The following is a 23,105-nucleotide window of genomic DNA, read 5'->3' as shown; positions in this document are numbered from 1 at the left end:
ATACGTAACCCAAGACGTTTTCATGTGTCAAACACAACTATGCAAAAAAGCATTTTGGTATGAATCAACATTCGCATACAGAAGATATAAACATTTAAAGCGAACAATTTAGCATGTGTGCATTAACCTTTTAAGCGTCACCCCACCCTATTGAGTTAAATCTACACTCTTGGAGCTTTCAAACAATATACAGTTTGTCATGATTAGATAAGAATTTATATGCAAACATTGAAGAAAATGTAGTTGTCCTGCTGGTGGGACAGTGACATTTAGCAGAAAGTAAATTTTTTAGGCACACTCTCTTCATAAATGAATCAATTACTCTCCCTACATAATTTATTTTATAAAACACTGTTGAAATGTCTATTCTGGAGGCTTAGACCTTTCCAACGATATATAGTTTGTAGTGATAGATTAAAATTTACATCAACAATACTAATGCAAACTTAGGTGTCCTGTATTCGGGACGGCAACGCTTGACAGTTTAAACAGTCTACGCCGTTAATAATAATATGGATTTTTTTTCCAGAAAACTTCTTGCATAAAATAGATTCAAGCACTTTCAATGACCTGTATCTATGTATGTATATTTTCAAAAGCTTCCCATGGCCTTGAGTTTTTTTTACCCAAATTCACAAACTTTTAAAGACTCGTGGGAACCCTGATCTTGAGACAAAATAATGGCACTAATATATTTTAAAGGGGACATATCATAAAAATCGGACTTTTTCCATGTTTAAGTGCTATAATTGGGTCCCCAGTGCTTAGTGAAAAAGATCAACCCAGTAACTTAGTTTTGGTAAACCATTCTCTGCAAGCATATAGCTCATTGAAATGCGGCTCCCTTTGTGATGTCAGTAGGGGATAATACCACCCCTTGATTGATTTCATTACGAAACCTGTATACATGTCTTTGTTTTGATGAACACAAAGGAAGATATTTGTTAGGAATGTTTGTAATCAAACTTCACTTCTATAGTAGGAAAAAATAATAATATGAAAGTGAATGGGGCTCATGAACGTTTTAGTTACAAACATTCCTTAAAATATTTTCTTTCGTGTTCATCAGAACATTTATACAGGTTTGTAACAACATGAGAGAGAGTAAATGATGACAGAATTCCCCTTTTTGGTGAACTATCCCTTTAAGATACATCAGTGCAAGCTACTTTTAGTTAAGTCAAACAAGCATCATTTAGTCTTGGACTAAACTTATGCCCTGTCTGGGAATTTTCACCTTATATAGATCAGAAATCAGTGCACACACTTTCAATTTGACTTGATTTATTTTTTCTTTAAAAATTACTAAATTAGAAAAGTCTGATAATGTAAATTTTCGAGACACTCTGGGTTTGCCAACCACATTTAAAAGCCAACGTAATAGAAAAACAGAATTGTACAAAACATTCATAAAAAAACATTTATAAAAAAAAACACATGTATAAAAAACATTTGAACACTGAAAGGATTTCACATTTTCAAAAAAAAAATACTGCCCATACATACATAGCATATATACATTCAAATCTTGTCCCTTTACATTCCAAAAGTAGTTTCATTACAGCTCAATCAAACATAACACTGGTACAAGGAATCGTGCACAGCTTATATGCACAATTTACATTCATTTCCGCAAACATTTCTTGACCTGATACAATCATTCATTCATGTGAGTTGTACACAGCCACATCATTCATTCTCAGTATTAAACAAATACAGTCTTTTAGTCTGATACTGTCTGTTAGCACAAGAGATTTTGGACATGATTTTGCCCCACTGCAGCATTTCCAAGCCATTGTTGCAGATTTAAGTCAGTTAAGCTTTAGCTTCCAAAATGTATGAGCTTTTTCATTTTAACCCTATGTTAGCATAATCCTGGGTTTGTTCCATGTCTCACACAATTCATGGGTATGTTTCACTGGGTAGTCACTGTGCATTTTGCCGTCCACAATGATTTCACGCTGTGCGTCTGTAAATTCTGGATTAACATTTTTATATTTGACCCCTAGAGAAACTAATAAGCACACAACCTGTTGTAATTGCTTGTCCATCTTTGAAAATGTCTCTTCAAACGGTCCTAACATTGATTTCGTGCACAAACTAGAGTTAAAAGCCATGATAGCACCATTTTCATACGTTCATGCGAGTGTAAACGTTGCTTAGCCCAGGAATAAAACTTGACTTTAACCCAGTGTTAAAAACAACGCTGTTCAAGGGTCAATTTTGAGGAGCGTTGTTATGGTGATGCGTGATGACTCTGTGAAAATCTTGGCCTGGGTTGAGGGTGTGTTCAGGTGGCAGGTGTGAAAAGTCATGGGTGCGGATATAGTTCATGCTTCCAGGGTGAGCGAGGAAGAAAAGCTGACGAGCAAACAGCGGCTCAATCTAAGACACAGAGAGAAGTTGTATGAATATATACATTATAACATACATGCATGAATGTCATTATTATGCAATGTGAATAACTATTCATTAGTATTGTACAGTAAGAGCAACTTTTAGATTGAAAATGCTAGCGATTTGTTATTTCTAGGGGTTAAAAAACGAACCTGCACTGTGTAGGTCCTCTTGGGTCTTTGTGTTTCGGATCCCTCATCCTCAAAGAACAGTAGCACTTGTGAACGCGGGGCAGGGCGAGCATGCAGGGAATAAGTCTGTAACTCTATTGGAGACAAAAGGAAACATTTTAATCACAGCCAATAACAGGTGAAGCAGTTAATAGATAAACACACTTGAAAGTTAAAATGAGAAAGTTGTAATAAATTCTGCGAGACATCCTTTATGTTGTTATTGAAGAAAGATTTATTTTTGGTGACTTTTGTTTTTACAATGCATAACCAACTATTTCCCTCCTTAATGTTGAAATTTTTGTTGATTTTATATGAAAATTGTGTCATCATTTAACCAAAATGTTTCTGAAACACAAAAAAATCTTTTTTTTTTTAAGAAAATGTTTATGTTGCTCTTTTTTCCATACAAAGAAATTCATTCTGACATCATCTGGGTGATTCTCGCGAAATTAGACTTATGAGGTGTCATGAAACATGTTGATAAAAAAATAAATGTATCAAAATAAGAAGCATACAGTTACAAACATCTCTTCAAGTACTATTTTGCACATGATTTCAAACGACATCATAAAAAACAATTTTTTTCCACATTTAAGGGAGAAATTTTCATTACCGCAATGTGTCCATGACTTGATTTGGGTTCTTTTGGTTTTGCATGTTATACTATAAACATTTACAGTAAAGAAATATGTGTAGTAGACAATAATAAGAAATATAAATGTGTCCAAGACCAATTTTCTCATCCTCCGCAATAATTTTCAATCATTGTTTAAGCCTTCAATGAACTAACATTTCAAAAAAAAATGTTTGAAGAGAGATAATTGACTGTGACACTCAAGATGGCAACCAGGTAAGCAGTTCTTATTTTTTCTCTTCGGATAAAAGTTGAAATTTTGTTTGTCATAGTACCTACACAACTTTTTGAGTTCTCATTACCGAAACATGAGTTTGTAAATGCATGTATTTAATGTAATATCATGTTGCGGTAATGATATTTTTTCATAAAGATCATCTAAACAATGTAAATAATTCTATAGGAAATATTTTTTAAATCCTCTAAAAATAATAATATAGTTATAGTAAGTTTAGTCCTTAATTTTATATGTGCAAAAATATTTGGTTTCAATGGCTTTTTAAAAAAAAATCTGATGCTGGACAACTTTTAAGTCTGGAATTCGTGTTGCATATTTAACATTTGGGTGAGTAAATAATACTAGAATTTCAATTTAAGGTGCCCCATCTCTTGAATGTTTACCTTGAATATTTGAACATGTTTTGGGTGCATACACTGCCATCATGTTTCCAGTTTCTCGCCTCTTATCTATTTTAGCAATGTACTCTTTCTTCTTGATCTCTATTTTCTGCCATGCTGCATTAAGTCTACCAAGCACGTGCTATTTTGAGTTGTGTTTATCATATGCTGGGAAGTCCTGTGAGAATCACAACAATCAGTGATATCTATGACGAACAGAAGGTAGGCGTGAGTAACCCGTATTTGACTGACGCTGTGACCGCCACTACATTTCAACCCACAGATAGAGTGACACACTATTTACTGTAAGAGCATTTGACCTGTTTGTTTACTGTAAAATGTACGTGTCTTTGAAGATGGGCTTTTTGATGTGAGTTAAATCGTAGATGCGTTAGATTTACTATAAATGACCGTCTGCGCTTACTGAGACCGATGAGTTGGTAAAATAACCTATTTTTACTTGTGACATCACATCGTTTATTTCTATATCTTACATGTAAATATTTTACCTGTGATGAACAGCTGGGTGTCCAGTAGTTTACAAGTCTGGTCTCTCTCCAGTTTATTGGGTTTGTTAGAAGGTGGTGCATGAGCTCCCTCCCAGTAAACCCTGCAGGGGCAACGACGACGGGCGTACAGCCCATCCGGGGTCATCCAGAGCTGAACGCCGCGCTCCAGAGATGTCCCTTCAGCATGAGGGAGTTCCACCAGCTCGGGGGTCCCAGGTGAAATGTAGCCCTGTCCCTCTCTGCTAGGGCCAAGCTGACAACCCTCTGGGCTACTGACGGTTACCTCTCGTACCAAAGTATCCCGGTAAAACACCATCACGTGTATGCGGTAATCTAGCAGAGAAGATCAGCATATTAAACAAACTGTGATTGTGTTTTAATCTGAAACCACATGTTTAAAACTAAATGTATATTTTGAAATGCACAGTCAAAGTGAAATAAGTAAATGAATGCTGAGTCAAATGAATAGTTGAGTCAAATATAGCCATTCTCTTGTTTGTCCATATTTTATCCCACAATTCAGCATTTTAAAAGTACCTGAGAGGGCCAAAGCCTCAGAAGACCTCATGCTGGAGTCCAGGGAGAAAGGTGAGGGTTGTGTATCTGATGCGTTGCAACTGTAGAACGAACCACTGAACTGGTATCCTGCACACACAGACACACACTTTAATGTAGTTGTATGGTACTTAAAAAGATTTTACTTTCACAATCACACACACAAAAAAAGTACCAGGGTCCCAGCGTGCACTGTAGGTGGTCTGGCTGTAAGGGATTTCAGACAGTGGGGAGAAATCTCTCCATCCTCTCTCTGCTGGAGAAATGTAGTTGCACACCTGTAATAGCACGTGCAATGTTACTTCAAGTGCATGTGGAGAAACAAAGTCGCACAAAGAATATAATACTCATCATTACTAACCTGAGATGGTGCAGCTGCATAGGTCGGGTGTATTGGGTAACTGGGTGAGGCTGAATTAGACTGTGATTCTTCTACAGATCTGGGACCTGCAACAATTAAATACACAGTAGGCTATTATTATTTGTTCAAAGAATTTCTAAATTAAACTATGCTGTATATAAATCACTTCTGCTTTTGATCATTTACAGTCATTCACGTTTAAAGTGTGAGCGCGCGTGTTTTCAGTAAACGAGGATGTGGCAACACGCGCTCGTTTGGAGCGCATACTGTTCATTTTTTTTAGGCGTGCTCTCTGCCTTGCCTTTTTTGGCTCCCTCTGGAACGATCCTGTACACTTTATAGGGATCCGATATGTCAAGTTGACTGCGCTCCACGATCTCCTCGAAGTCATTGCTCTTATTAAGAGCGCACCGAAGGCGCGTTTTCCACGTTGGCGGATCTGGTTTGTCAATGCCCTCCCGGTACTTGCCTTTGAACAGCGCCCAAGCCTGCAGAAAAGCAATTTGCAACGTATTCAGTGCAATATGAAAAAGATCCCTTGGAAGTTTAATGCAAGATTAGCCTAATCAAGCCATGTATTTGATCATTACAGACGTATCCATCCTGACGGTACCTTGAAGAGCGCGGCATCCTCATCTCTGTTATAGTCCTGCTTGCCCGCGTGCTTCCAGGGAATCCTGAAGATGCTCTTCTCCTCGTTTTCCCACACGAGACCGGGGTATTTTCCGCTGTCCACCTGCTCGATCAGCCACTGACGCAACTTTCCGTTACCGGAGCCCCCGGTCATAGTGCGCTCCTCATCTGAACACATCTAAAGAACAAAATATATCATTCACTAAAAGACAAACGAAGTGGATAAATTAAGAAAAATGGAATGATGTTTAAAGTCAAACGAGACGTATGCCTACAGTAGAAAGTATTGGAGCGCGTCCTGCCCTCTTTCAGATCTTTCGAGTTTTGAAATTCGTCAGTAACGTAGTTCAGCTTTCGACCGCGACTTTTCTTAAATCGTTTGCATTGGTGGGTGGAGCTTACGACAGAGACTCGGGCAGGATTCCGCGCACCTGCAGCTCTAAAAACTCGTGTGATTGACGGACGTCCCGTAAACACGCGGGGGCAGATCGGTTGATATTTACCCACGCACACTAAGCGGGACTTTTGGCGTTTTATCAAAGAAATTTCATTTCTTTGAATTTGAATTCGATGGCGTTTAAATGTCAGATATTTGTTTATACATCGGTTCATTGCGTTTCATTCATTTCATTTTGAAAACTCGTATATATTCTCATTTAAATGTATTTAGGTTAAATGGCTAAAATGAATATGTTAAAAAGTTTGACATATTAAGCCATGCAACTTCAAATACAGAAATGATTGTTATGAGTGCTCTGTTTTTCTGACCTGCAATGTGTCAAGAGTTGCTTGTTACAGAAAGTGACAGAATAATGGGTTTTTTTAGGCACCTTTACAACATTGTTAATTTTGTGGACTAATACTATCTTTAAATAGATTATGAGTTGTTGTAGCCTATATTGGATAAATAATTGAAGTATGCATTCCTTAAATCAAGTTTTTTTTTTAGTAAATCAATTGTCTGGAGACACTTTGGCAACCCTTCAGTGCTAAAAATCTGTTTGTGACACGAGAAGCTATAAATGACAGAGGATGACTGTGGTGTTCTGGAATTGATATGACTTACTGTCAGCTGTCCATTATTTACATAACTAAATCTCCATTGAACGCTACATATAACAATTTCACTGCATTGAAAGTTTGTATAAATGTAACCAATAGCTCATAGCTCTTTGTTCTGCTAAACACAATATATTCAAATATTTTGAGCATTGTTTGTAACCAAACCATTTTTGAGCACCATTGACTTCCATACTATTTTCTTCCTACTATGGAAGTCAGTGGTGCTCCTGTTTCCTGCTTGATTACAAATATCTTCCTTTGTGTTCAGCAGAGGAAATAAATGTATACAGGTTTGGAACAACTTAAAGGTAAATACATGATGACAGAATTTCCTTTTTTGGGGGAATTAACCTTTTAAATATCTACCGAGAATATTAGTTTGCAAAATACTGTAAAAGAAAAATTAAATTAACTAAAAACTAGATTATTTTGTTACAGTGACACCTTCCCCAGCATTTTGATTTGTGTGTAGTGATAGCGACAGTAGAGGGCAGTATAAGGCGTCCTTGTCTAGTGGTCCTCTGTGGTATTGTCTGTGTAATCTGTGTTATTTTGAAATCTTGTTTGTTTCCATTAGTTTTGTGCTTTCCTTATGTATCACACCTGATGGCACCCCTGGGTGAATCTGAGCATAAGTGGCGCTAAAACCAAAAAGATTTTGTCTGTGAAGTTTATAGTAAATATATTAGGTTGGCAGATAGAGCATAGCATAGGCTTTGTGGGGTTAATGGCATTACTTGGTGAGTCTGAGCATGAACGAAGCTAGAAATCCCCAAATTGTGGCTATAGAAAATTAAATGAATATGTGTTATTGCATCTAATAAGGATATATGAAACAATAAAGGATTTAAAGGATATGGAAATAAAAAGGGATAGCCTAGTTCACCCAAAAATGAAGATTCTGTCATAATTTACTCAGCCTCATATGTTGTTCTAAACCTGAATTTATTTTATCTGTTAAAAAATATATTTTGATAAATAATGGAAAACCACACATCTGGCACCCACAGTAGAAAAAACACAGTGGAAGTCACCAACTGTGTGGTTAGCATCATTTATCAAAAATATCTCCTTTTGTGAACAGAAGAAAAGATGTAAGCGATGATAGAATTTTCATTTGTGGGTGAACTATTCCTTCTTTAACTATATTTTGATTTAGATGTAGAACAAGCATATTTGAGTCTTGAACATTGCTAGTCAGACATTATTCCAAAGCTTATGAATCAACCAACCCGTTAGATTTAGATTTTTTTATATAATCAAATTTTATGGACCTGGTTAGAGATCTGGTTGCAATATTTTTAATAGGCAGAAGCTTATTTTTTGGAGATATTGGGTCATCAAGGAATATTACATTTCAAGGTCAAATGTATATAGCCCTTTAAAACAGCATAAATGCTGACCAAAGCGCTGCACAACTTACCAAACAAAACATCCTTTGTACAATACAAATTAAACACTGAATAAAATATCAAAAGAAACCAAAACAAAAGTAATAAAATTAAGACAGAAAACATCATGCAATTTAAAGCAATATTTAAGATTAAAAAAGTAATATTAGTTTGATAATTAATAGCAAATAACAGATATGCCTGAGAAAAAAGGTATGTTTTAAGAGATTTAAATGTAGAAAGAGTAGGGGGAAGTCTAATAGACAAAGGTAGGGAATTCCAGAGCTTAGGAACAAAAACTAAGAATGCTCTGTCACCTTTGGATTTAAGTGGAGATTTTGGAACGTCTGTGTGGAAGATCTGAGCGTTCTCACTAGAGACTACGAGTGGAAAACGTCGGAAATATATGAAGGGGCAAGACCATGAAGTGATTTAAATACAAATACTAAAACCTTAAAATCAACTCTGAATCAAAAAGGTAGCCAATGAAGTGATGACAACACAGGTGTAATGTGTTCTATCTTTTTTGTCCCTGTTAAAAAACGAGCCGCGGCATTCTGTACCAGTTGTAACCGCGAGAGCGTGGACTGATTTATTCCAACATATAGAGCATTACAGTAGTCCAGCCTGGTTGAAATAAATCAAAATCATTAAAGCTCCAAATGATTAAAGCTAGAATATTTTTCAGGTTGCGAAGTCCCCTAAGCTACAGAAAACTGCCTCTAACTACTGAGTTGATCTGTATATCAAATTTTAATTCAGGCATCAAGGGTAACACCCAAATATTTACTTTATCATGAATGTTATCTTGAAGGGGGCCTATAGTAGAACTTATATTATTTAAAAGGGGCCAAACAACATATCATCAGTCTTCTTCAGGTTTAATTGAAGTAAATTATTGTCCAAGCCTTAATGTCCTCTAAACAAGCTATAGCAGAGAGGTAACTGAATCAGAAAAATAGAGTGTCATCGGTATAAATGTAATTTGAAACTTTATGGGACTCAAAAATAAAAACGAAGACGAAATGAAACGAAGAGGGAGAAAGTATACGGAAAATAAGATTGGATCCAGAATTAAGCCCTGGGGCACCCCACAAGTGACGGGAACTGAGTTTGATGAAAATTCTCAATTCATGTTTGCGAGATATGATGCAAACCAATCTTGTGCACCATCATGAATCCCAACTTCAAGATCCAATCTCTTTAACAGGATATGATGATCCACAGTATCGAAAGCTGCACTTAAGTACAATAAAAGAAGAATAGTACAGTTACCAGAATCTGCAGATAGTAAGAAGTCATTCACTACTTCAAAAGTGCAGAAAATGACTGAAAAGGATCCAGAATGTTGTTAGAGATTAAACAGGGGGAAATTTGATTTAGTACACACTTTTCCAAAACTTTGTGCGAAAATGGAAGTTTCTAAATGTATTTCCTATGTAGTTATTAAAATCAGAAGGATCGAGATTAGCTTTTTTGAGTAAAGGATGGACCACAGCCTGTTTAAGGCAAAATAGTACAGTACCCATTTGTAAAGAGCTATTGACATTAGAAAGTAGACTTGGCAACACAGAGGACAGAACATACTTTGTGGGAATCGCATTAAAGAGCAAGTAGTTGGGTTTATGTTAGAGATAATGCTCAACAGCTCAGAGTGTGAAATATTCAGAAAATTAGAAAAAGCAGAGGGACAAATATTTGCTTTTTAATAATTCTGAGTTAAATTATTAGAGATATGTGCCCTCATTTCAATAACTTTATAAAGAAGTTGCAAAACTTCTCACATAAGTCTAGGCTAGGTTCTGGGCCGACCGGTCTAGTAGGGTTTAATACTGAATTAAATGTAGAAAACAGTATCTTTGGGCAATGGGAATATTTTGAGATTATGTTAGAGAAGTATTTTGCCCTTTCCAAGGAAACTGCTTCTTGGAAGTTAGACAGTTTACTCTAACTATCTAGATTTGATATGAGATTTGTAATTTGTCGTCCTTTCATTGTCTTCTGCTCTTCTACATTTTTTCCTTAAAGGGACACTCCACTTTTTTGAAACTACGCTTATTTTCCAGCTCCCCTAGAGTTAAATAATTGAGTTTTACCGTTTTGCTAAAAGTGGTTACCCCAGACCCGGAGATCAGCTAAATGGATTCCAAAACGGTAAAAATCAATTGTTTAACTTTAGGGGAGCTGGAAAATAATCCTATTTTCTAAAAAAAAAATGGAGTGTCCCTTTAAAGTTTTTATGTCGCTATTAAACCATAGTTTATTATTTGATTTCAGTTTTTTTTGTTTTATAAGAGGAAATTACATTTAAAATTTCTGAACATGAAACATTGAAACTATTTACCAGCTCATCAACATTCTGATTCTGATTCTGTGATGATATCACATCACTATGAGCTGGAAGGGCCAAAAAAGCATCCATAAATTGCAAAGCAGTGAAAGGGTTAATAGAACTTGAACGGTAGGTATTAGGCTGGTTTACATAACTAGGACAGGAAATCACACTGTCAAACAAAACTGGCCAGTGATCAGACAACCCAGCATCACTTACAGATATATTACTGATATCAACGCCTAAAAATAAAACTAGATCAAACGTGTGACCCAGTTTGTGTGTAGTCCTGATATGTGTTGTGTGAGGTTAAAAGAGTCTATAAGATGAACGAAATCTCTTGCAAAAGGTTTCGAGGGACAACAAAGATGTATGTTAAAATCACCAAGAATCAACAACTTGTCAGTACTTGAAACCACATTGGATAGAAAATCTGAAACTCCCTTAAAAAGTCATTGTTAACTTTTGGTGGTCTATAAATCAAAACACAAAGTAATGGGCTAGTAAGTTCTACTCTACACATTAAGACCTTAAAACTAGTGTAAGCATCAACTGATGTTACATTTGAAAAAGTCCTTAAAAATGACAGTAACACCCTCACCCCGATTAGATGGGGAAAGGTCAAAATAAGGGCCTTAAGTCATTTTCTGTAAGCCAGGTTTTAGTGATGAACAAGAAGTCCAGATTGTTTGTTGAAAAAAGTAATTTAACAGAAATGTTTCAGCATTTTATTTTTAAATTTAAACGCATACATTATGATCTAACAAGTAATACTGATGAAAACTGTAAAATACGTGTGATTATTCTGTTGGTTTTCTACAGGTCGGCTAAAGTATTATACATTCATAATGTAGTACAGCTTTTTATGGCTGGAAAAAGATTTTAGTTTTAGAAGTTTTTATTATATTATGTGCTTTTGTATTTTTTTTCTACCAGGTCTTTTTTAAAAGCATGTGTGTGTTTCTTTTATATCCGTGTGCTAGTCCTTTTACTCTGACTTCTTTAAATGTGAGAGAAGTGGTGCTAATGAAAATCATGTGTGGGTCTCTAGTTGGGGACCTATTTTATATTTTATTTTAAACCATATGTGCAAAACGTCTGGGAAGTTTTTTGTATGATCTAGAAAATCCATAATTGTTTGTCTTCCTGTCGTTTTGATTGGAGCCACAGAGCTCCAACATAAGTTGTTGATGTCCTTAGAGCAACATTATGTTGACCCTAAGACAATATTTTAATTAACCAATCAGATTTCAGAAATAAGTTTACAGTTTGTTACGAGTTTAGGCTTACATTGTTTTTCACTTATAATTTCCTTCTGATTTTAGGGTTCAGTTATGGTTAGAGTTGGGGTGGGTTTAGGTTTATTTATAAAAAAAAATGTATTATATTGTTATTTTTATTGTCGTTTTTGATACATATTATTATCATTATATTCAGTATATATATTTTGTGTATAATACAAGCTTAATGAAGGCTGAATGTCAAAAAAATCACACTTTTGTGTTTGGAGGCAACATGGATAAAAGATGGAAAAGATCCATATGTTTCCTCCCCCTGTAAAAAATCATTTCCTGGACTCAGTTCCCAGAGTCCCTCGTTTAATCCTAACTGCATGAGCGGAAACAATATCAAGTTGTGTTGTGAAAGCAGTGTACAGTAAGTAGGAATCTGCTACGCCCAGGGAAGGTCAGTACTTAATCATCATTTGGCGGAACAAATGTCCATTAAATTTCCCCTAAACGTGAGTCAACACGGAAGAAAGGTAATATAGATGTGCGGCGAGTATCTTTTTCAATTCCACAGGACACTGCCCTGTAACGATGACTGATCCGAAGTACTCCAGCGAAAATCCGATTGGAAATTTAGACGACGAGGAATGTGACGAAATTTGTGCTTTCTGTATAATCGCAAGCGGAGCCTGTCCATACACTGACATACTGTTTGATGTAAGTTGACTTTCTGTCTATCTACTTTCTTTCTCTGTTTTCTAGGTACGCCAACATTAATCCGGATACACTTTTATTCTTAAAAAGAAATTCAATACTTGTCAGTCTACTCCGACTGTGTTGTACAGTCATAAATGATATTTGACATTGTTAATTTGACAGTGTTTTCAAAGAGCACTCGTTCAGGTTTCGCTTTCAGATACCATTCTTCCTAAGGGAAGAACGCTATGTACAAGGAAGAAACATAAAACAAAACGCTTCTAGAACAGTCTAATGTGAGTTTACGGAAGGCGACATCGAAAGTGTTGCCGCGTTTCGATTTGTGTTACATTTATTGACTTTACGAAAACTTTAAGAATTAAAGTACATTAACAGTGTGTAAACTCAACTGTAGTTTTACTTTTCCCCTGATGCCGTTCCACTTCACGTGGCGCTGTGTAGTCTGATCGGTGTATGACATCATAGTATCGCGAGAGTGTTTGGAATTGTGCGTTTCGCTCTTGCTCTCTTTTTTATTTGCCATAATACAACAACAGTACAATGAGAAACATTTCAATTGAAACTAAATTATACAATTATTATACAATCAACAGAGTTAATTAAATAACAAATTAAATAAACAAACCAAAAAAGGAGAAAAATGTGTAATTTAACTAGTAGCAATGAATGTCATTCTTTTTCACACATTAAAACTGTTTTAATTAATTGATATTTTAAATTCTCATGTATCTTTGATTTTTTGTGTCTCTTATTTCTACATACTTTTTTTCTCTTATACGTTGTTTTCTCGTTTCTATGTAAAGCACTTTAAATGACCTCCGTGTATGAGATGTGCTATACAAATAAACTTGCCTTGCCTAAAAGTACTTTGTATCCGATCCACAGGAAAATAACTGGTATCGCCCATCCCTAGCTATTATAGCAACATTACACACTAACTACTGTTTAAAAATGGGATCAGAAAGAACGTGACCTTTAACTAGCAATGTCATTTGCTTGTCTTATAAGCTGATTTTTTACTTTTACAATTCTTTAGCATAGTACAATAATTCTTAAGCTAATTTTAAAAATCAGAGAAATTTTGTTTGGAGTCAGACCATTTCACTTTATAAATATGAAATTTCTCCTGTTAAACCAACATTTGAATAAGATCCCTTTTAAGGCAATGACTTCTAAGGCATAAAGGCAGCTAAGAGAAATACTTTCGGACACACTTCGGGCCTGTCCCAAATGGCACAATCTGGACTTGTAGAACTCCTCAGAGTCCACACTTTGATGACATCATGTAGTGCAGACCTTAGGGACCCTTGACGGGAGTCCAGGGCACACCTGAGTCGTATTTTGGGACAGACTTGTGCGTTAAGCCGGAAATAGGAAGAGAAGTTGCCCATCTGTCGTCTGATTGGTCTGATTTCTCTTTCACAAGTATTTCTGGGTTGGTATAAAGTGCGTGAAGCCTGCTGCAGTGCCGGCTTCCCCGAAGACCACATCAAGGGTGCAAAGAGGCTACTGATGAGCACACTTCGTAGCGTAAAAATGACAGATGGGACACCCTATGCACTCGTAGGCTAAGTGAGCATGCGCAATTTAAGGCCACGAGACCGAAAGTCTACATGAAGTGCGCCATTTGGGACAGGGCCTTTAATGGCAGCGTGTTTGAAATATAAACAGAGAGGCCTTTGTGATAACTAATCACATATTTGAAAACTACAAAACTAATTTCTCGCTAGAAATGCAATTAAGAATAAATAAAGTAAAAATTACATTTATTTACACTAAATTTGTGCTCCAACCGCTCTCTGGGCCACCATTTTAATTTTTTCGAACTCGGTCAGGCTCGACCAATCACATTCCTCATGCGCGCACACATTAATTCTTTATAAATAATGATTAAGATGCAAACTCATGTATTCAAATGTTATTAGAAAGTAATTCCCTTTATATTTTTATTAAATCAGAGCCTTTGTTGAAAATGGCCTAAAAAGTTTTGCAAATCACATAAAACCAACATCTACACACATTTTAGAACTTGGCAAAAGCATTTTAAAGGCGATTTTTAGCCTTTTTATGTAATTAACATACATTAGAATGTGGCTGGATGTCACACAGTGCTACATTTATGTATTTAGTTTGTCCTCCACCATAACATTTTAAAATATAATAATTTTTAAACCTTTATAAAAGCTGTTCAGTATAAAAAGTGAAAACAATAAAAGCACACAGAGGCCAATATAATACCATGCATGTACAAACAATATTAGTACTTACTGTAGTATGTCAACTATTTGTATGTGTAAATACATAGATTAACACATTAACATAGTTTATGAATATAAATATGTAAATGACAAATGTAATGTGGTTCTTTGACAGGATGGAGACATTGTTTGTTTCCAGGACATCAATCCAGGAGCAACTCATCACTATCTGGTTATTCCAAAAAAACATATCCACAGTTGCAAGTCACTTGAAGCAGATGATATCAGTCTTGGTAAAGTGATATAGGCCTATTGTTTTATGTTAACATCTATTAGAGCTGTGTGAACATAGCAAACTGAAGACTAGCTAACATATAGAGCCTTAGGTATATTAATGGTAGGCTCCAATTAAATGATATGTTTAATAACACAAGTAAGGAACAAATTTTTAACTGTATGGTAAAAAATAGATAATTGTAAATAATTGATAAGTTTATGCACTTTTAAGTATCTAAAGAGACATTTTAAATACATTAAGTAGTTTTTTCAACTATTAAAAATGTTGTTTTTCTTGCAGTGAAGAAGATGGCAGAAATAGGAAGACAAGTATTAATAGACAAGAATATCACAAATTTTGAGGACATCAGGTACTACATGTTGTCAACAGCACCAATGTCTTGTTTGTTAAAAGTGTTTATTCGAATGAAGCACTAGCTAACTAACGTTGCTGTATGTTAGCCTAGGGTTCCATGTGCCGCCATTTATCACCGTCCCCCACCTGCACCTGCATGTTCTTGCACCTTTTAGTCAACTTTCTATAGGAGTAAAATTCAAGTTTAGAGACTGCTGGTACCTCACAGTAAGTAAAATTAAACTAAGGGATCGTATAATCATACTAGACTGTAAATTTGGTTTTGAAGCTTTATTAATTTTGTTTCTCTCTTGATTTTCTATAGGTGGAGAATTTGATTCAGATTCTGGAAAAGAAAAAGGCTCGTCTTAATATTAAATTGATTAAATGCTTGCCTTCATGTATATGAAAGCATGTAAACACAACCCACTTTAGTGCAATATTCTTTATAATGTTCATTTCCATAGTTTGATTTCAGCTTAAAAGGCAAGTTAATGTATTATTGTTTGTTTGTGTCTGTTACCTAATAGTATGTTGACTGGGAAGGTGGTCTTCTGACATGACCATTTAAAAAATATTTATATGACTATTTATAAATCTATTTTATAACTGATGATTTAGTGATCTTGTAAAATTAGCTTGGAACTGATATGTCTTTGTAGTTGTTTATGTTATATTATACACTGGCATTACAATGAATTCATTTTTTAGCCTTTATCTTTTATAGGAGATTGAATTGGAGACAGGCAAGTTGGGATTGATTCTTTAATCAGTACGTGTGTCACAAGAATTGAACTCATGACCTTTTGTTACAGAAAAAAATCATTGTATCATATGTTATTTTCCCTCTGTATTTTTGTGAATTATTACCTGGAATGATAAAAAACTGACCATAAACTTGACTTTTTTAACTGACCTCTATATATATTTTCAGTTATTAAAACGGTTCACCTCCTGAGCAAGCACGTTACCAAACAGGTGTTTTTTTTATGATTTATTAGTTGAAATCTGTGATTTACAATAACCTAACTATTTAATATCATTATACCGGTATGTAACATTATGGGGTGGTTTTCCGGACAGGGCTTATCCTAGTCCCAGACTAAAATGCATGTTTGAGATTTCAAAGGAAATCTGACTGTGTGCCGCCCTTATTCAAAAGGAAAATTTAAGATTATTAGTCAATTATTCATGTTCAATACTTTAGACATTACTTACGTAAAGTAACGACCAAAAATGTGCTACAGTACCAAAACGTTTTCTCGACTCCCACTTGTGACAGTCTAATGACAGTTTAGCACATAGACATCTTGTCACTTAAAAGAAGACTTCCTACAAACAATCTATTTATGTCACATTATTGGTATTCATGGTATTTTCTAGAAACAAGGAAGCATCAGTCATGTAAAGCTATAGTAAAAAAAGATCACATAATTATAAAAATATATCAACAAATGTTGAATTCACGGAGTGTAGAGTGGGAACATGTAGTGGACCTACACTGTAAAAAATACTTTGTTGCCTTAAAGTTTTTGTTAAATCAACCCAGATTTACAAGTCATATGAACAGGGGTGAGTTGTCACAACTTACAAAATATAGTTGAGAAAAGTCAACTTATTTTTATAAGTTATAACAACTCACCTTTATGACAATATAAAATAGTAAGTTGAAATGACTTGTAAATCCGAGTTGATTCAACAAAAAAATTTAAGGCAGCAAAGTCTTTTTAAACCAAACATTTTTGACAATCCTAATATAGACCTAAGAGATATAATAGATAGATCATTGAATTATCTGATTTTATTTAATTAAAAGACCTAAGATATTCACACTGAGTATTGTTTTGGATTAAAAAAACATAGTAGCAAATCATCTTTGCATTGCAAATATGGCAAAATGTGGCAAATTCTTCATATCCCCAATAGAAGGCTTATTCAAGAAAAGTGCATTTCAGGTCAGAATATTGAAAGAAATAGAAATGTTGTTATTCAAAGAATAAAGGTAGATTTTCTTGTGGAAAATTTAAGTTATTCATATGAATATTTGTATTAAATATTCACCCCAAAAAAATATAGCATTAGCTAACTTTAACATGTTAATTTACTAATGTTAACAAATACAACCTTATTGTAAAGTGTAACCGGTTATTCCAAGTTATTATTTTAAGGCTACGTGTAAAGAATGTTTTCCATTTTTGTGTTTTTTCTGTTCTGGGTTACGGTTGAGCAGCCTTGAAGAATTTATGATCTCTTCAATCTGGATGTGTGTTTAAAAAGTACTTAAGTCTTGGAGGACTGTTGTCCTTTTCTTTGACATAAATAAAAAAGAAAATCCAGCAGATACAGCAGCACATTTCCATATAGTGGCTGATCAGCAGTCTCAGTTTTTTGCACATGGAAAACATCCACAGAACATTCTCTTGAATGGGTTGTTATTGTCATGTCTCTTGGCTTGTCCCAGTTTCATGAGGACTTCACCAATCATAGCATCAGTTTTCTGAACATTGTTTAATATGTAGTCTGTCATGGGTCCTTGTTCTTCCACAAGCATAGCCACATCCAGAAAGACTTCGTGTAGACTCTGGAGTCGACCTTCTAACTCCAGCAGGTCCCGATGTCTACTTTCAATCTGGTTGAGTGCAGAACGAGCCGTCTTACCCTCTGAGATAACATTATCGGTGAAGATATTCCACTGACCATTCTCCAGCATCTCCTCAATCTGCTCCCCCGAAACATCTCTTCCCACAATCTCCATTTGCCGCTGAATGTGAAGCTTGCAGTTCTCCTTGTGGCTCATCTCTGCATCGTTGTATTCTGTCATTGCATCACGAAAGTTGTTGCTCAGGGTGGCGTACTGCGTCCGGGCGACTCTCGCAACAGCAGAGTTCACCCCATGTTCCTCTTCAAGCTCTTTGGCATGGGCATCCATTTTCTGAAGGCGGGCTAGAATGTCTTCTCCACGGGTCTTGATGCCATCAACGATGACGTTGGCATCATGCTTTACGTGAGTCGTACGAGTTGGTTCGCTAAGAATTCGTGTGTTTTGATCCTTTAAACGCTTAACCTCAAGGCGGATGAGATGAATCTCACGCCTGGTTTCTTGAGCCTGATCGAGCACAGTATCCATCTTATCGCTTCTGTCAAAAATGACAGCCTGCTGGGGGAAATCTTCTTCCAGGTCCACATTGCTATAAGAATCCAGTTCCATCTCGTCCACATGACTGCTTGACTCTGAGATGTTCTGCAGATGATCCAATCTGTCCCTCATGGTTGCTAGAGGAAAGAAATCACAGGATATTGAGTGTTTTGGCTGTTGATAAACACAGTTTACAGCAATACTTTATAGGTAGCATTATACATAAAATACATATATGCACAAAATGCATCAGGAATAAATCATTTTATATGAAACAAAGCTGTTAGTGGGTACTTTCTAAGTGACTATATAACGAGGTAAATAATACTTCCTTATCAACACTAAAAGTCACATCCATCTGTGAAACTATTTGTAAGTGACGTCACTCACCAGACGAGTTTGAATGGATTAAATCGAGAGTTCGTAGTTTTGTTCACTTCGCATGGTTTTCTTTAATAACGTTTTGTAAAACACCAAGTGATTTGTTGCAAATTTTTTGAAAAACATTTATAATTATGTAAGATATGTTAAACTGTCTAAGACTTGTGTAAGCTAATAAAAAATGTACACAACGCAATGATTTATTTATAAATTGTTTTATAGGCATTAGAGGCTACATTTTAAGCATTTTTTATTAACTTTTTCATTGAAATAATTCTAATGTAGTGCAAAGTGAAATGAAATAAACCCCATGCATATAAAACAAAGTACATTACCTTCTCTCGTTTTTCCAAAATATCACCAGTCGGACCTTAACGATATGTTTAGAGATGCAGTATCATCCTCACTGCAGTGGAGCATCTGTCATGGTAATGGGTGTGCGGAAGGAATGCGCGTTCCAGGGCGTGACTTTGACGCCAAACCTGTTCCCAAAGTGGAATGTCATGGGCTACGTGTGTCTCGTTTACATATGAGAATTTCTTTGTTTACTAAAATGAGACTACTTTATATGACTATGAGACTGTAATTGTTTATTTAATTCTCTAGGCAATTCATTTTTTCATGTTATAAAGGGTTGGTGGCTGACTGCTATGGTTCGCACTTTACAACAAGTTTTAAATTAATACTTTTTTAAAAAAAACAATAAAGACACAAAGCTATATAAATATAGCATCTCTGAGCGCAAGTCAGAAATAAGATCTTTTTTTGCTTTGAATTTCTGATTTAAGTTTTGATGGTCATTTACATCATTAGTTTATTTATAGGCAAAAAACACTTAAACAATTGAAAAGGATACTAAGCCTCACACTTCCTTCTTTCATTGTGTTTTTAATCATTCATTGTAATAGAGCTTAGTTCTCCACTTATGTCAAGTGTTGCATTTCTGCTGCCCTCTGCTGGACACACAGTTTGAATCTCTTCACACATGGCTAAAGGCGGAGTTTATGTCTATTGCGTCACATCTCCACCAATCAAAAGCGACGTAGGCGTGTTCGACCGTATGCGGCGCTGCGCATATCTAACGGCCTCTAACATTAAAGTACCGCGAGAGCGACTGGAAACAGAGCGAGTTTGAATGACTCTCGCGGTACTTATCATACGCCGATCGGTCCACGCACCACCACATAAAGTCGAACACGCCTTTTTTTTTAAATTCTCTGGCACGGTGAAAAGATTTTTCTACCCCTTTATTTATTTATATCGTGATATGTGGGATAAATACACGTCGCCGAAGGACACTATTTAAGGTAGGTCACCTATATATTAATGCTTATAGCACAGTAGGCTGTGTTAACAAATCAAATGTAGGCTAGGATAAGCATTAAAAACGTGGTTGTCTTCACTATAACTGACCCTCATTAGGTTTGAATGCAAGTATCTGTGATACAGATTAAAGTTTATTATGTTGCTTCTTTAAATATATATATTTACATACATTTAATGAATAATTTGCCTTCTTTAACGTTTAAAAGTTGCATATTTATGAAGTCTTGCAAAACGTAAACAAGCAAACAAAGGCAATATTTTTAAACGTGGACCCGCAAACAAGTTTGTCTTGCCTAGCAGGGTTATCTGACAAAACTACTTTTTATCACGTGACATTTTATCTAGGTTACGTAATAGACAACGACTATTCGGCAATGTTGTTAAACTAAGTACTGTGTAATGTATGCGTCTGTATACACAGCTTAAAATATTTTGCTCTCTTTTCAGTTTAATTCATTAATAATGAGGGACAGACTTGACCACCTTCAGGCAGTATCAGTGTCCAATGGGACAGAAGGGGAACATGAAGATGCCCAAGATCTCCATTCAGAAAAAACAGACCTTCCTCAGGACTCCAGCACCAACCCTGATTTGGAGTCTGTCTTTGATGAAGCCCAGGAAGCTCGGCGTGAGATTCAACTGATTAGTTTGGAAGTGAAGAATCTCAGGGAGCAAAACTCACGTATCTTTACAGAGGCAGTGTGCTCGGGTACCCCTAATACCAGTGATTCTAATGCCATCGCGGCTGACATCAAGACCCGCGGACAGGAGATGCTTGCACACCTTCGCAAGATGGATTCCCATGCCAAAGAGTTAGAGGAGAAGTATGGTGTTAATTCACCTGTGGCAAGAATCGCCCGAGCCCAGTATACAAGTGTAAGCAACGCTTTCCGCGATGCCATGGTGGAGTACAACGATGCAGAGATGAGCCACAGGGAGTCCTGCAAGGCGTACATTCAACGGCAGATGGAGATTGTGGGTCGAGATGTCACCGGTGACCAGATCGAAGAGATGCTGGAGAATGGCCAGTGGAATGTGTTTAGTGAGAACATGGTTTCAGAAGGAAAAACAGCACGGTCGGCACTCATTCAGATTGAGAGCAGACATACAGAACTATTACAGCTGGAAAGACGCATTAAAAGCATTCATGAAGTTTTTATGGACATGGCCATGCTAGTAGAAGAACAGAGATCAGTGACAGAATGCATTCACACCAACGTGCAGGCGACTGAGGTGGAGGTTAAGAACATCCTTGTGAAGCTTGAGAGAGCCAAGAGACATGATAGGAGCAATCCATTTAAGAAAATGTTTTTCTGGAAACGGTGATATGGCCACAGATTCACAATGATAACCAATTGGTGTTCTCTGTGACTTTTTTTCTACTTTTGTTTTTGTTTTTATACTGATTTGTTTCTTTTTTCTTTTTATACACATAGATGTTTGACTTCTGTAGAAAACATGCACATATCTTAATAAACCTGAAAATATTTTTAGAAATAGCCGACAATTAAAACCATAAATATCCTAAATGATAAAACCTCATTTGTGCTTCGATCCCCTTTAAAGGGGCCATGGCATGAAAATCTGACTTTTTCCATGTTTAAGTTCTATAATTAGGTTCCCAGTGCTTCTATCAACCTAGAAAATGTGAAAAAGATCAACCCAGTAACTTAGTTTTGGCAAACCATTCTCTGCAAGCATGTGAAAAATTAGGTCATTGAAATTTGTCTCTCCTTATGATGTCATAAGGGGATCTTATTATAATAATACCACCCCTTAATCTGCACCATCCAACCATGGCACAGCCATTTAGTGCACTGCAGAGAGAAAGAAAGAGAGAAAAAATAATTGACAGCACCATTGAGTTTCATTTTCATCAAACCAATATCGTTGTGTTCAATGTTTGCACTTCATCCGCTCATTTGCATTTTAAGGGACACACCCAAAATGGCACATTTTTGCTCAGGCCTACAAAATGGGAATTTTAACATGTTATAGTAAATGATCTATATGGTATTTTGAGCTAAAACTTCAAATACGTACTCTGGGGACACCAAAGATTTATTTGACATCTTTAAAAAGTCTTGTGACATGGCCCCTTTAAATAATTTTTATATGTTGTACATATGTGTAGTTGTGATGGGGCTGACCATTTTGTGCATAAACCTCTTTATTAGCTGTATCTCTAATTGTGGTTTTGATACTTCTTGGCAAAGTAAGTAGCATTGTTAGCTTTGTTAACTCTTGTAAAATATGATGTCCCCTGGTTGTATTCATTATACAATTACACTACATGCTATTATACAAATACCTTTCTGTGGCAGAAGTAAGATATTAAAGTATTATTACAAAGTAATGCACAACATTAAATAAATTGCATCCGAGTAAACATAACACAAATTGATGTCCTGTAATCTATTGACTGTCAGCAAATTTACATACACAGTGCATGAAATAAATGTGACTACTGTATCTGGAAAGGTCTGATTACTTGAATTAAATAACTTTTCATACGCAAAGCCTTATTCTATTGTTAATAATGCTGAATGAATAATTAAAACTGTTGGCCTTTGTTCTGTGTGTGCCAGTATAGGCTTTGACTTGCTACTTAGGTTGCAACTTCTAACTTTGATTTAGTATTTATTTACCATTAGGCTTACTACTCCATGTCAGATGAGGCATAATTAAAGTAGCACTGATTGTAAACAGATTAATTTGTATAAAAAGATATCGAAAGAACGACGTGAAGAAAGAAGTTGCCCAATCCCAGGTGAGTCATCTCTTCTTGACCAGACTTGTGAATTATAACTGTAACTTTAGTT

At 35.8% G+C, this 23,105-nt stretch overlaps 4 protein-coding genes across 4 annotated transcripts; 2 read left to right on the top strand and 2 right to left on the bottom strand.

Moving 5' to 3' along the window:
* Window positions 1-1,318: 1,318 nt before the first annotated feature.
* On the bottom strand, window positions 1,319-6,480 carry irf4b (interferon regulatory factor 4b). Its single transcript, XM_055186809.2, has 9 exons — window positions 6,156-6,480; window positions 5,861-6,058; window positions 5,549-5,735; window positions 5,248-5,333; window positions 5,062-5,164; window positions 4,869-4,976; window positions 4,332-4,664; window positions 2,550-2,662; window positions 1,319-2,385 (listed from the first exon to the last, which is right to left on the bottom strand). The coding sequence occupies exons 2-9, from the start codon at window positions 6,056-6,058 to the stop codon at window positions 2,218-2,220; spliced, it is 1,296 nt and encodes a 431-aa protein (XP_055042784.1). The 5' UTR covers window positions 6,156-6,480; the 3' UTR covers window positions 1,319-2,217.
* A 5,785-nt stretch (window positions 6,481-12,265) lies between these two features.
* On the top strand, window positions 12,266-16,342 carry LOC129429856 (adenosine 5'-monophosphoramidase HINT3). The gene is made up of 5 exons (XM_055186817.2): window positions 12,266-12,611; window positions 14,985-15,102; window positions 15,387-15,456; window positions 15,548-15,668; window positions 15,766-16,342. The coding sequence occupies exons 1-5, from the start codon at window positions 12,486-12,488 to the stop codon at window positions 15,847-15,849; spliced, it is 519 nt and encodes a 172-aa protein (XP_055042792.2). The 5' UTR covers window positions 12,266-12,485; the 3' UTR covers window positions 15,850-16,342.
* Window positions 16,343-19,584, bottom strand: stx11b.1 (syntaxin 11b, tandem duplicate 1). Its single transcript, XM_055186815.2, has 2 exons — window positions 19,293-19,584; window positions 16,343-18,713 (listed from the first exon to the last, which is right to left on the bottom strand). The coding sequence occupies exon 2, from the start codon at window positions 18,706-18,708 to the stop codon at window positions 17,821-17,823; it is 888 nt and encodes a 295-aa protein (XP_055042790.1). The 5' UTR covers window positions 18,709-18,713; window positions 19,293-19,584; the 3' UTR covers window positions 16,343-17,820.
* A 485-nt stretch (window positions 19,585-20,069) lies between these two features.
* On the top strand, window positions 20,070-22,802 carry stx11b.2 (syntaxin 11b, tandem duplicate 2). Its single transcript, XM_055186816.2, has 2 exons — window positions 20,070-20,264; window positions 20,731-22,802. Exon 2 carries the CDS (start codon window positions 20,746-20,748, stop codon window positions 21,607-21,609), a length of 864 nt encoding a protein of 287 aa, XP_055042791.2. The 5' UTR covers window positions 20,070-20,264; window positions 20,731-20,745; the 3' UTR covers window positions 21,610-22,802.
* The last annotated feature ends 303 nt before the right edge of the window (window positions 22,803-23,105 follow it).

This window comes from Misgurnus anguillicaudatus, chromosome 18 (genome assembly GCF_027580225.2).
Source record: "Misgurnus anguillicaudatus chromosome 18, ASM2758022v2, whole genome shotgun sequence".
Taxonomy (NCBI): Eukaryota; Metazoa; Chordata; class Actinopteri; order Cypriniformes; family Cobitidae; genus Misgurnus; species Misgurnus anguillicaudatus.
Note: the sequence above shows the minus strand (reverse complement) of the source record. Positions and strands in the feature narration are given on the sequence as shown.